The 13,343-nt window shown below is 47.5% G+C and overlaps 1 protein-coding gene across 2 annotated transcripts in view; it reads right to left on the bottom strand.

Moving 5' to 3' along the window:
* Window positions 1–3,515: 3,515 nt before the first annotated feature.
* The window catches only part of LOC138112988 (galactosylgalactosylxylosylprotein 3-beta-glucuronosyltransferase 1-like), a 30,316-nt gene continuing 20,488 nt past the window's right edge, over window positions 3,516–13,343 (bottom strand). Inside the window, exons 2-6 of one of the 2 annotated variants that reach the window (XM_069020699.1) lie at window positions 12,892–13,040; window positions 12,035–12,573; window positions 10,490–10,786; window positions 9,889–9,996; window positions 3,516–6,854 (exon numbers count right to left, since the gene is read on the bottom strand). In XM_069020699.1, coding sequence (XP_068876800.1) covers window positions 9,910–9,996; window positions 10,490–10,786; window positions 12,035–12,573; window positions 12,892–13,003 — 1,035 coding nt within the window. In that variant the 5' untranslated portion in view covers window positions 13,004–13,040 and the 3' untranslated portion in view covers window positions 3,516–6,854; window positions 9,889–9,909. The remainder of the gene's footprint in view (window positions 6,855–9,888; window positions 9,997–10,489; window positions 10,787–12,034; window positions 12,574–12,891; window positions 13,041–13,343) is intronic. The other variant, XM_069020708.1, reaches the window with a different exon arrangement.

Here is a 13,343-nt window from a genome sequence, read left to right as displayed (position 1 = left end):
GAGGAAGGACTGGACGTGGCACTCAGTGCCATGGTCTAGTTGCCATTGTGGTGTTCGGTCATAGGTTGGACTCGATAATCTCAGAGTTCTCTTCCAACCTGATTGATTCTGTGATTCTTTGGACTGGATGCACCTCAGCCAGTGCCTAAAGGGACCACAGGAGCATGGCCACTGTGAGAGCCCTCCTGCCATGGCCATGCTGCCCCTAAAAATTTCAGCTTTTATGCCCCTCTCTTCTCTGGCTGATTTTGTAAAGAGATGGGGCTTAGATTGTGCTGTCAGTCGTCTGCCTGTTCTCATGCGCCTGCTTTTGCTTAAATGCAGCAGAGGAAAAGACATTTTACGGATATTAAATTGCTACATGACCTCAAAGCAGAGTTGTCATCGGCTGTGTTTGCATTGGGGAGTTAAAAGGAAATCTGTACCTGTGAGAGGGAACAGGCTCCCTGAGCCCAGCATCCTGCGCCAAGGCATGGCCACTGGCTGGGCAGGCAGCCCGTGTGTGCTGGCCCAGACCAGGCACAGCGCTGAGCACCAGGACAGGCTGCCCAGACAGACTGCGAGTCTCTTTCCCTGGAGATATTCAAAAGGTGTCTGAACACAGTCCTGAGCAAATGTGCTCTAGGGGACCCTGCTTGAGCAGGAGGGTTGGACCAGATGATCACCAGCGGCCCCTTCTAGTCTTACCTGTTCTGAGATTTGTGAAGCTTGTGCTGCTGTTTGCCTTCCAAATGGCGTGGCATGGGAAGAAGATGGGGGAACAGAGTGATACCACTTTTATGAGAAGTTGGGAATACTCTTGCTTCAGAGTTGGACTGAGATGTATGGGACACATCTATGGGAAACTTGATCTCAGTCATTCTCCTGCACAGAACAACCCATTATTCAATTTAAGTGGATTGGTTAAGGCCTGGATGCAAATTGTCATCATTTCACATTTGATTTTAACTTAATTGGGTTTTTAAATAAAAAATGTAGAGAACATTTCTTTTCCCTGGGCAAAGTCTTGCTTTACTGAAACCCACCCAATGCTGCTGCTGCAAAGGTTGTTCTTTTTGTACACCACAATGAGTCTCTACTGTTTACATTCTCCTTGTGCCATTCCCTCTACAATCATGGTAAACCCACCCTGCTTGTCTTCCCCTCCATAAAACAAAGCAACACTCGCTGTTCTGCTGATAGCTCCAGCAAGTACAATGCCAAGGACAGGAAAGAATTAACCTCTGCATCAGCTATGAAACAAAGAAAGGAACGAAGATTTTCATGGTATGATCTGGGGTTGCAGACTGCAATTGTTTTAGGGCCAGTAGTGCTTTATGTTCTGCTTGCAATCCTTCCTTGGATCACAGTAGGAAATCTCAATGTAGGAACAATTTGGACAAAGCATGTCTGCCTCCATCTGTCTTGGAGAAGGGAGAAGCTGGACCCACTAGAGCTGTCCCACATCAGTGGCTCTGCTAACTTCCTTGCAGTCAGGGCTTAGTTGTAAAAATTGCTACCCCGTGCCAGTTCTTGGGCAGAAGAAGCAGGTCAGATGGAAAGGCAACAGCCTACCCCAATGTGTATTTTCACCTGTGTGTATATTTGTTCTCCTGACTGGAAAACTAAATACGGCTAGGCAGATCAGCTGTCTGCAGAGGAGCCAGCCAGCACGTGTTACTGTGCAGGCTCAGAGAGCTGAATCTCCAGAAATGTCTCCCTCAGGAGCCTTCCAAACCAACTGCAGTTCCTCTCCTTCCCCTTCAACCATCAACACTGAAATGAGTGGATTATAAACCTACCTTGAGCCTTCTCCTCAACACAAAGCAAGCAAGTTGGGACCAGAGAGCAAAGTAGGGGTCAGAACTTCATGGTGCCAGCAGGTCTGAGCCTTTTCAAGGTCACAGTGCTCCTGTTTTAAACAGAGCTGTGGAAACTAGGGTGTGTTTTGAATTAAAAATGAATTGGATTGCTTAAATGCAAAAAAAATAATGTAACTGTCTCCACTGAAGCGTGGAAGGGAGGTGGCAGGCATTTTAGCAACCTCTGTGCAGAGATTTATTGAGGGCAGTGATGGAGGAAAACAATGTGAGACTGGATCTGTAAGAAACAGGCACGGGGCTGGCTTCACAGCCAAAGGTCTGCCTTTCTCATTTTCACACAACTCCCTGGGAAATTAAATTGAATGCATACAGAAAAAACCAAACCAAACCAAACACCATCTTCAACAGAGCTTGAAATTAAGTTTGTGCGAGAGCCTCTGGATTGTCCCAAGGGAGGGGGCTTTCCCTCCCTCCCTCCAAGTGTGGTTTCACCTCCAATCAGGCCTGAATATAATGAGAGACTGAGAGAAGTGCCTTACCCTGCTTAATAAGATTCATTCTTGCTTGCTCTTTTTCTCTCCCTTTCTCCTCCATGCCCTGTCTCCTGGGGGCTGCACTAGATCCCTGCTGAAAGTACAGCAAAGTGACTTTGGGAAGCTTTGCCTTGAAAATGCAGGGCCCAAGGAGGGGAGGAACAGCTGGTGGAACACAGTGATACCAGGCTGGGTGCTCATACAGCTGCTGGTCAATGTGCCTTTTCCACTGCCCTCCCAGTCCCCAGGGTTTCCATTAAGGGAAGAGGAAGGTAGCATTAGTCTTTCTACAGGTGGAATCTCTCAGCCAAGCAGAGCTGTTCCTTGTTTTTGGGGGGTGAGGTGGTTTTAAACCACGACACTGTGTTTTCTGGTGAGGTGGATGTTTCAGGTACTTTGGCCACAGCAGTTCTTTCTCAGCCTTTTGCAGGATCTTGGCTTGTAAACTGCACATTGTTCTTCTAGCAACACCTTTGTGAATGTGATTTTTTATTACACAGGTATCAATTTGGCTTGTGTTCTAGTATGCTAAATTTCTAGCAAGGCTTCCTCAGAAGAGTCTTAAAACTGCTTCCATGTTTTTGGGAGGTGAGTGCCCTGTTGTTAAAAAACCCAGATAGCTGATGTCGTGTACCTTGGACCAGTGACAGAGTAAATTGGTGAAAGCATTAGAAACAAGAACTGGATATCCAAGCTTCTCCCAGGCTTGTGGAACAGCCAGCAGTGGGCTCCTGTCAAATAGACATTTCACTATGACAGCCTGTGGCACCCTTCCCCTTGGGATGGAGAACTGACTGCCAAAAAACTATGTTTTGACCACCACTCACTCACTTCTGAGGCATGGTCAGCACCTTTGCAGAGCAATCTCAGTAGGGATGGCCACCGTGCCCAAAATTGCTGCTAGAGATGCCATGAGACTATGGAGTTTAGGCTACATTCTTCTGTCTCCTATTTCCTTTATCTCCATAATGCAGGCACCAGTCTCAGGGACCTGAAATGTTTTTGCTTGACTTTCTCTGGTAACATTTAGGTCAGATGAAGAGTGAAATGAATAGCCTTGAAATGAGAACGACTAAAATAGATACTTTTCCCATTATAGGTTCTGCTGTCTTTTCCTGGAAAAGGAGTAAGCACTTAGGCTGCAGACAAGACAATGCAATATCATACTATTCACATCATATTTAATAATGCTCTAGTACCATTCAATATAAATAAATAACCATTAAAAAGTACTTTCTCGACATTCTCTTTTGTTCATCAATAGTATTTTCTGCAACAGGAAAGGTTAGTAATATTCATTGGTTGGTGAGTTGGATGAATCTCAGAGAACATGAGTATCAGTACTGATATGCTAGTAAAAACCAGGCGCTGGGATGCCTCCTCTTGTGTTTAAATACTTCAGGCTTGTTCTGTGGCTTCCCTCCTTACTGCACGCACTTCCCCTGAAGCCTGTAACCCTGACGCTGCTGCTGTCCTGGGCTCTCCCACCCAGCTCTGCTGGCAAACAACCATCTTGTGGTGCCTGTTACTCGCCATCCTTAGCTGATACACCTTGGCCAGCAGCAGTCCTTGCTGTCCTCAGGCTGCCCTACAGGGAAAAGAGTATTTGTGCTGAGCAGGCCCACATGTCTGCTCGCCTGGAATATCAGCTGCATACATTCACGCTGTCCATACAAGGTCTTGGTTCTGCGCAATGTAGTGACTGACAGAACTTCTTGGTTCACAAAAGGTCTGCTCCACAGGGCCAGGCTGGGGCAAGAATGGAGATGGTGCAATAGGGCTGGTCTTGAGAGCTGACTCTGACCAAGACTGAACTGACAGAGTAGTACAGACAGAAGGAGTAATTTTGCTTTCTTGTAAGAATGTAGAGAGAACAACTCTCTAAAAACGTGTGTGGTGGCATCTGTCACAATGGGACAGTGCTACAATGCTACAAACACTCGCTGTCAGTGCCTAGACCCTAGGTAGGACCTGTGTGAGATTAAAGGCCAGAGAATTAATCACCACATCTCCTCCTGTTCATACGGGCAGAAACCTTGCCCATCTCAGAGGAGAAAATGGAGGATCATAAATCAACTCCTTTATTCCCTCACTCTTGCTCATTCATTGAAACATAAAAAAGGGGACTTAATCTTGGGTTAATGCTGGGTAGAAACACTGAGCCCACCTGCGTGGCGGCAGGATGGGTTGGCAAAGCCCACTGGAGTGCAAGCCCTGCTACCTTCTGCAGAGAGCAGGACAGAAGGCCATGACAAATGCAGAGTGAAAAGCATTCTGTGGATGCTTGGGCTTCCTTCATGCTATCCAGTGCCAGTATGCCATACCCTTGCTCTGTAGGACCTTTCTAGGGTCCAGGGAAGACACTGTTCTCAGCCCATTCAGTATTTTCTTCATGTTGAGACAGCTGGCAGGGTGGGCCTGTACTGCTGGTGTGTTCATCCAGACAGACCCTGGCCTTAGTCTCACTAAATGCAGTCTCCGTTTCTCTAATTGATGCCTATTCTTTGATTTCTCCTGTCTCTCTCTCTGAAAGGAGGCATCTCATCCCCTTTGCCCCTCCCGTACTTTGGCCCCCTCCTATAGCAGGATGCGTGGCTGCTCCTTTTCCATTGAAGGAATATGGATCAACTCCCACTCTCAGATACCCTTCAAAGAGCCCCCTTCATGGAGGCTTCCTGAGATCCCACGGGGACTGCTCAGTGAGGCAGTCCTTTGCTCATGTTTTTACCTCACTGTGATTGCTTGGGAGCCAGAAACTTAGTGCCACCCATGTCTGTTGCATAAAGGAACTGTAATTTCCTTCGCTGTACTGGCCCCCTTGCTGTGTTTCTGATTATTTTGCCAGTTTAACATACCATTGTAAAGAAACCCCAGGGAGCCCAGAACATACGACATTCATCGGCGATCACCAAGCTCTACTGTTCTGAGGCAAGGGGGAAAATATTCTTTCTTCATGAATATGTCACATGACCTAAGCTAAAAACCAAAATTAAACAAGGAATAGGCAGAGAAGAATTCTAGTATAAATAAATCAACAAATAAATAAGATTCCTGCTAGCCCAGAATTTCTTGGGCAAGGGATGACTCAGTTGCTTACAACTTTCTCCCAGCTGTGACATCCTTGATGTGTTTTGAATGCCTAAAGCCTTGTTTCTCATGGCCTGAGTGAAGAATGTTTTAAAGATATGCTCAGACAGGTTTCTGGGTCATTCAGGGAATCTTCCTGGAAAAGTCACAGCGACACCACTCCCCACGCACACATATGGTACCAACACTTGTGCTTTTAATCCAGTGCATCCTTCCTTCAGTCCTCATTTGCACCTCCTGTTTTGTGGGCTGCCTCCCACCTGGCTGTCTTCCTGTTTTATTGAGGGAAAGGGAAACCCTTCCACAAGACACTGACTCCTCTCTCTTCACAGCACCACATACTCCTCTCAAAGTTCAGCTGGAAAACCTTGCCACGCTTGTTATTTCAGTTGTCTTGTATGTGCTCAAGATAGGTTTCCCAATGATGTCTCCACATTCCTTGATGTTCTCACAGCAGAGGAGTGTAGGCTGAGGGTTCCTCTTCTCTGAGCACTTTTCACCCACCTCCCTCTCAGAGAGTTGTCTTCCTCTCTGGAGGTCTAGGAAGCAAGTCCATGCACATGATTTGAGGCTGCTGAAGCACCTGATAGTGCTGCAGCAGGCTTCCAGGCTTTGAACACATTCAAGTCCACCCATCTTTGCCCCTGCTTTCTGGTCTCTGCAGCAAGACACGGAGGCATGGCCTTCGAGGTACAGTACCTGCCGCGTCTCCCTGAGCAGGAGAGGAACTTCATCCAGAGGGCTCTGTGCCTGGGGATCTGAGATGGCATTTTCCAAAACAACTTTAAGCAGGGACAGTTCAAGATCTGAGCTGAGGGATAGGTACCAGATCCTCCCCGAACTCCCAAACCCCAAATGAGGTTCTTCAGCACAGCTTCCTCTCCAGCACTAAAGGCTGATCTGTGTACATATCGGAGTGCATCCCTCAGAGGGAGGGACTCTCGTGCTAGCTTTACTTTAAAGCTGTTTTGAGAGCACACCAGCCTCAGGCCAACAGGTCCATGTTTGTGCTTTAGTGACAACTCCTGTCCTTGAACTACTGCAGCTCACAGCTGCTGTACTGAAGCTCAGGTTTCACAAAATGCCAGGAGAGACCTTTGGTGGCACCTGCACCCATCCTGGATTTCAGCCTCTGTGCTGGCACAGCCGAGAATGAAGATCACATGTAATAAGTTATAATGAATGGTTAAAAGTACAGGGCCCAGTGGGGAAGGGAAGCACTCCTCTCCCAGGTGAGAAGGATCTCAGGGCACCACATCAGCTCTGTCCCTCCTTATTACCACCTCTTTGGGCAGTGGAGCTGTTTGGAGTGATGACATTTGGGGGTGTTTATCATCCTCCAGCTGTGGAGCAGAGCACTGGGCAGGACAGGCAGGGTGCACAGCTGCTGCAGTTGCTGATGGACTTCAGGAACAATCACAGCCCTCTGCCTCTGTCAAAACAAACACAAGGTGAGGTAAGAAGGTGTAAATACAACATCCAGTGTAACAGGGCTATCCCCTGGCTCAGACAAACACCTTGCAGGCATCAGTAAACAGGTTCCTCAACCACTCTGTGCACGGCTTTGGGCTGGGGTATGGCTGAAGAGCTGCATGTTCTATCTGCACTAGAGTCTTAGCTGGGAGATTTTTATTTACGAATTAGATAAAGTTTCTGACAGATGTTTTTTTGTCTGCACTTTAAGTCATTATTTTAACTTCTTTGATAATTTTTTTAAAGAAAGAGTAGGAGGATGAGATCTGAGAATCTCTATTCAGTCTGTCTGGAAGCTCTGAAATGCAGATGAACCTTCTCTGTTTCCAAATTTCACAAGGCAGCAGGAGTCCTATGCTAACCTAAGCACATTCTTCTCTTTTGGATGCCTGTAAATAAAAGTTAGCAATAAGAATAGGTAGTTTTTATAACACCAGTCTTCTGTGACAGTTTTCAGGACTTTAACAAAGAAAAATACGAGGTGAAATTAATTTCCATCTCCTGTTCTCAGAAGCCAAAGCCTGTGTTTCGAGGGTGTTTCAATACAGTTGGCAGGGATGTATGCTGTGACAGCTTTTGGCTGCTCTGTGGCAAGCAGCCATGCACATGGTCCAGCTAGAGATCAGGAGAGTACCAAATCCCACACCAACCAATGTCTGCCTCACTCACATCTGCAGGATTTAAAGGGAAGGAGGGCTCTGGGAGGTCTTGGACTTAACTGGCTTGATCTGATCCTCAAGGAGGACTAATTGGCAGGAGGGAAAGATGGAAACATTCTTCCTATTGTGTCTAAGAACAGAAGATCCTCAGGGGAGAAATTTTGCTTCTTTTTTTTCTCAGCACCGGCTTATCTAGATCATGCCTATCAAGGCTCTGAAGCTCAGCAGCCTTGATAGTAAGGACCTGCAAAACACTGTAGCCTTCAGCAGAGATCTCAGTGTAAATTTTAAGAGAGGCAGTCTAACGATTTTGCTTGATTGCCCTTGATTGTCATGCAATTTACCTTGCATGGAGTAGATGCCACCTGCCAACTTGGTGAGTCAGAGCAGCTGCCTCACATGACAGACAGTGGTGCAAAAGGGATCGTGGTCAAATTCACTGCTAATGCAAGTGCAGAGATCCTTCAAAATCTGCAGGGCTGACCCGGCCAACAATCTGCTTGGAACCATTGGAGAGGATGGCTTGGATAAAGGTACAAGTCCTGCTGGTCAATCAGTGGCAGTGTCTTAATCTTTTAGACTGGTTGCTTTCCTTTCCCACAATAAGTGACTCATGGGGAGCCATGCTCATGAGAATCCATAGCTGGTGCATTGCATTTCTTGTGGAGGCTGGCTGAGTGTTTGGCCAGGGAGGAAGGTGAGGACTAAAGTGCCCATCCATAAATGACACATTTGTGAAAACATCACGTCTGCACTCTGCATCTCCAGTGGAGCAGTCAGCCCTTCCTCTGGCAGGCAGGCAAGGAGGGTCTAATCTATCTGAGTTTTTATAGCCCTGCTCATCCTTTACAAAGTAGGTGATTCCTCCAGAGCAGTTAACTGGACTCTGAGTCCTTATGAGCTGAGTTTGGGCAATCATAGCTTTAAACTACTGCAGACCCAGCAGGGGTGAGAGTGCAAAATGAGCCTGTTGCTGCTAGTGGATCTCACAGAAGTGCTGGTGAAAAGAGGAGCTTCTGCCTAAGCACAGGTAACTTGTATCATTTATGGGTTTCTCGGATATCTGAAATATTAGTAAAAAGCTGTCAGAAATGGTACAGGGTTTGTGTGCTGTAGGAGATCCAGGTAGGCTACCCCAGGGTCCCTATGGTGGCACCAGGTGTCTGTGTTCAGGTGACTGACTCCTGTCCCTTCCATCTGCTGCTGAGGTGTGCAGGCACTAGGCTTGCTTTGCACTGTTTGTGTGGCTGTCACTCAGAGATGATGAGGTGCTGTGGAAATGTTGAGTGCAGCTACTAGTGATGCACACAGGAGATCAGTGCAGGAGTTGAAATACTCATGACTGCCTGTGTGAAACCTGTCAGTTTTATTTCCACTGGTACAGCTGAGCTGAGGTGTATACTGGGGTCAAAACTGAAAGCAGTCCTGGAATATCTTCTAAAGAAGGACTAAATCATTCAGCATCCTGTGTCCTGACACAGATACAAGTTATTTCAGAAAGAGCTGGGTACTCTGAAATTGGGATACTTTTACTCTTTTGGGACTTTTGGGATAGGAGTCTGCCATTGAGATCAGAGGGCATGGCATCTGGCAGAGAAGGTCATAGCTCCTCTGAAGCCTGTTCATCATCAATCTCTTTCTAAGAACATATCAATGATCTCTGATACATTCCTGCCATCACCTGTGGTGGTTGCCATAATCCCCCATTCTGCTGCTGAACCTGGCTCTGTGAACTGCAAAGGCACTTCTAGTGCCTTCACCACTTCTCCTCAGCTCCTAGCTCTGGTAGCATTGGTAGCACCTCAGACTGAGAGAGTCTGTGTAGGCTGTGCTTTGCCAGTTCCTGTTCTGAGGTGCTCTAAGCATTCCATCAGCCTTTCCCTGCTGCACCCACACCACAGCTGTTCATGCAGGATAAAAGGTGGATGCCTGAAGCACTATAGAGGTGGCAGGGCTGCTGGGACGAAAGGCTGCCTGCAGGAGTGTGATCTCGTTCCACGCTGTAGGACGACTCCCACACCAAAGGGAGTTTGGAGCTGGATTAAAGAGTCCAGGGGCAAGGAATCTGGCTTGTCATTAATACTGAGTGAAACTGGGGGATTCTGCTGTCACTTTTCTCTCTGTCAGGCAAAACTCCCATATGGTCTGCAAGGAATGAGTAAGAAATACAGACCATACATGGATAAAGATGAGAATCTACTTCTTGTCCAAAGGGTGGCATGCTGAATTACTGGAGCAGTTGCATATGCAGTTTTTGAGGAAATAATAGTAGAAATAAGGAAACAGGTACAGATTATTTGCCTTGCTAAAACCAAAAAAGACAAAGATACTCACACCCTGGAGCTGGCTCTCTGCTTACACCTCTACTCTGGGGTCTGTAAACCCACGCTTGCCTTCATTAACCAGAGTGGGTCTCTCAGTTCTTGTGTGCCAGACCAACACCTAGAGGGAATCACAAAGAGCTCAGGCATTCTGACTGCCATGGAAACAACAGTACTGCACCCATTGGGTGGCATCCTCAGAAACCTGAGGCTCACAGCTGTTTGAAGCATGTGATTCAGAGGGCTTGATCCTGGGAGACACTTCATGGGCACATGAAACGGTGACAAGGAGGAGGGATCATTCTTGACCAAAATTCCAGGCTCAACCCTCTGCCAGTCCTGGATTTTGGAGAAGCAATCTGGGCACAAATTGTACATCTGAGACTCTTTATTAACAGAGAATGCACAGCACTGCTCCTCAGCTTTCTCTGAGCTTCACATCTGTGAAGAATTTAGCAGGCTTTGTCCATCTGTCTGTCCCAGCATCATTTGGCACTGACATGTGCCAGCACAGGGCAGGCACACTGGAAGGTGGAGGGGTGTAGCAGGAGGCTGTAAAAACAGCCAGGACCCAGCAAGGAGACTGTATCTTCCAGATTTCTTGTCCTACTCACCTTTGTGCAGTTGGCTGCTTTGGGCTCCAGCCCGTCCATAGTCACTAGATCCTTCAGCAGACTGGTTTCCTGGTAGCCTCCTTTAACTCCCTCCAGCTTGAAACTGGCATGAGGCTTCTCCAAAATCAACTTGATGCTGATAGCAAATCCGGCCATGTCAATAGCAAAGGGCCGGTTAGGGTCAAAGACGGTTTTCCAGCCCACCACCTTCCCTGCTGGGCTCACTTTTGGGGATTCATATCGCAGCCCCCCAACAAAAGCCACTGGCCAGACTGAGACCCTCCTTGTGTAGCGCATCTGTGTGCCAGAAAGAGACAGTGCTGTGAGAATTCGGCCCCACCACGTTTGTCCCAACCCCTTAGTGCACCATCCTCTGCTTTCATTGGCACCTGTCCTCCCCCATTGACTTCCTAGGCAACCACACTGCTCTAGGCAGCACAAGCTCTACTTCACCTGTGCTGCTGCTTGAAGAGCTACAGCTTCCACAGCCACGAGGCAAGTTTTTAGCACATTATTCTCTGAACACCAAACTCACTGCTTTTCTGTGCCCACATTCAGTCCCTCAGAGGAATGAAAGCCTCTGGTTTTCTCATCCCATTTGCACTTTCACCTTTTTGTTATGGTAGAATTTTATCATTTTTGTAAATGCCAAATACTACTTCTACCAGGCCTCTAGCTCTGTATTATCAACTCCACTCACTCCACCTTCACACTCATGCAAGTAATCTCCCTCCCTGACTGATTAATCTTCGTCCTCATCTATTGCAATTTCTCCCCCTACCTCCTGCCTTGTTTTTCCAACCATGGCTACTGCCTTAAAGTTTGGAGGTTTATTGAAATTGTCAGAAAGGACCTGGAAAGAAGTAAGAAAGGATGAGCTTAACAGAGACCTAACAACTCTGAAAACTGGAAATATGTTCTGATGCATAATTCTGCTCTTCAAGTGGCTTAGTACAATTTGGCTTAAATGGGTGACAAGGGAGTTTGCTGGATTTTTGCAAGTTTACAAGAGGCTTGGCATCTCACAAAAGCCAGGTTTCCAGCAGAAGTCTGGGCAAGCTTGTGTGATCCCAGAGGCACAGCCCTGTTGTGGCTGGAACTTGAAGAACTGAAGGGCAGTCAAGGAGAAAGTCAGACAACTTTTCTATCATCCCCTACCCGTCACTTCCCAACAACAGTGCAGATTTATGCCTTACCAGAAGTTTGTCTTTGGTGCTTATTTAAACTTGGTCAGCTCTCCCTGAGGAGACGCATAAATTCTGAGGTATGTATCCTGTGGTCCCTGGCAGGGAGAACCCTAGCTGGTGCAATGGTGTGTGAGTGGCTGTTCACATCTGCAGCCTATAGCATGGCTCATGTGTTTTTTGCCCTTTCAGCCCTTTAGAGCACTGGCTACTGGGTTTACATAACTACAGGCTTGCGTCTGTCCTATACCCAGCTGCCACTGCGTGCAGAGTGGGTGAGGTCTTTGCAAGTACAACTGGGCTAAAGAGGCTCTGCAGCTCTATCCTGCTTTTCTGTCCCATGTAATTTTATGTCTCTTACCTCCTCAAAGAGCTCCAGGCTGTAGGTGTTATCATCATCGGCAAAATAGACTACCCCTTCTGGTGGTGCGGTGTTGCTGAAGCTGTCCCTCAGCCAGTGCAGCCCCAGGTTCCTCTGTAGTGTCCCTCTTGGGGTGTGGGATGGGATCCAGGACAGACCCAGCTTCAGGCTCTTGGGTGTCTCCACGTTGAGGTGGGTGAAGTTGAGCCCAGCCTTCTCCAGCAGGTTGGATACAAGGTTGGTCCTCCGTGGAGAGTCCTCCACCACCACCCAGTGCAGGTTCTGTACGTGGAGGAAGGTGTTGGCCAGACGGGTCAGCTCAGCTTTTTGCACTGGCCGGGTGTAGGTAGGGGTGATAACAAAGATAGTTGGCAGGGTGTCTGACCATGGGGGAGGCCTGGAGTACACATAATTCTGGATGATTTTAGGCGTTGCCCCTACGCTTTGCTGCTGCCGAGTGCATGATGGGAAGCCTTCTTCTCTCAGTGCAGACGTACCATTAAGGAGAGCTTTAGAGGTCACGTTCTCATCTGTCTCTTCTGGGGCAAAAGGAAAGAAGAAAGAGGAAGAAAAAGAAGATGTCAGAGGATTAATAACTGTTGGGCCACCTCCTGTCCACATCTGTCTGGAGTTAGTGCTTAGCACAACAACATGCTCTTCCCAAAGCCAGCCTAAGGTGCATGTTTGATGTGCTCTCAAGAACACTTTATATTCCTGCTGTTGGCAGACCTCGAGGGGGCCTTCAGGCAAGTTTGTCTTTGTTTAACCCATCCCATAAGAGAGCATCTCCTGCTCAGGGTTCACACCAGAAATCACCACAGCCACCAGCACACCGACAGCAGACCTTTTGCACTTACTTCTCAGCAGGCTGAGGTAGTGGGTGGTTGGATACTGGTGCCACAAGGTTAGGAGAAGAGCCCATGGCAAGGCAATCAGGAGCGTGGTAAGAAGGTTACGTCTCCTCAGCATGCTGCAGGGAGCTTCCAATGCCCAGGCATCTCTCTACCTTTCAGAAAAGGAAAAATAGTAAGGCCTCTGAAATATCAGACACTGAAAATGCAGGGAGGCATGACAAATGTTTGGCCCTGATCCAGCAAAGCGTTGTCTAAGTTTACAAGGAGCTCCATTAACGTTGCAGGTCCAAACCATTATCCAACTTGTCCAGCTTTGGTGCTATTGAATAGAAACTTTCAGCTATTTCTATTGCTATAAAGAACCTCCCACTATTCCATGATGAAACCACTGTCCTTGACTTAGGGTTGTTCATGTTGCTGATTCTGAAGCCGGAGATGACTGCTACTTGCCTCAT

Source organism: Aphelocoma coerulescens, chromosome 1 (assembly GCF_041296385.1).
Source record: "Aphelocoma coerulescens isolate FSJ_1873_10779 chromosome 1, UR_Acoe_1.0, whole genome shotgun sequence".
Taxonomy (NCBI): Eukaryota; Metazoa; Chordata; class Aves; order Passeriformes; family Corvidae; genus Aphelocoma; species Aphelocoma coerulescens.
Note: the sequence above shows the minus strand (reverse complement) of the source record. Positions and strands in the feature narration are given on the sequence as shown.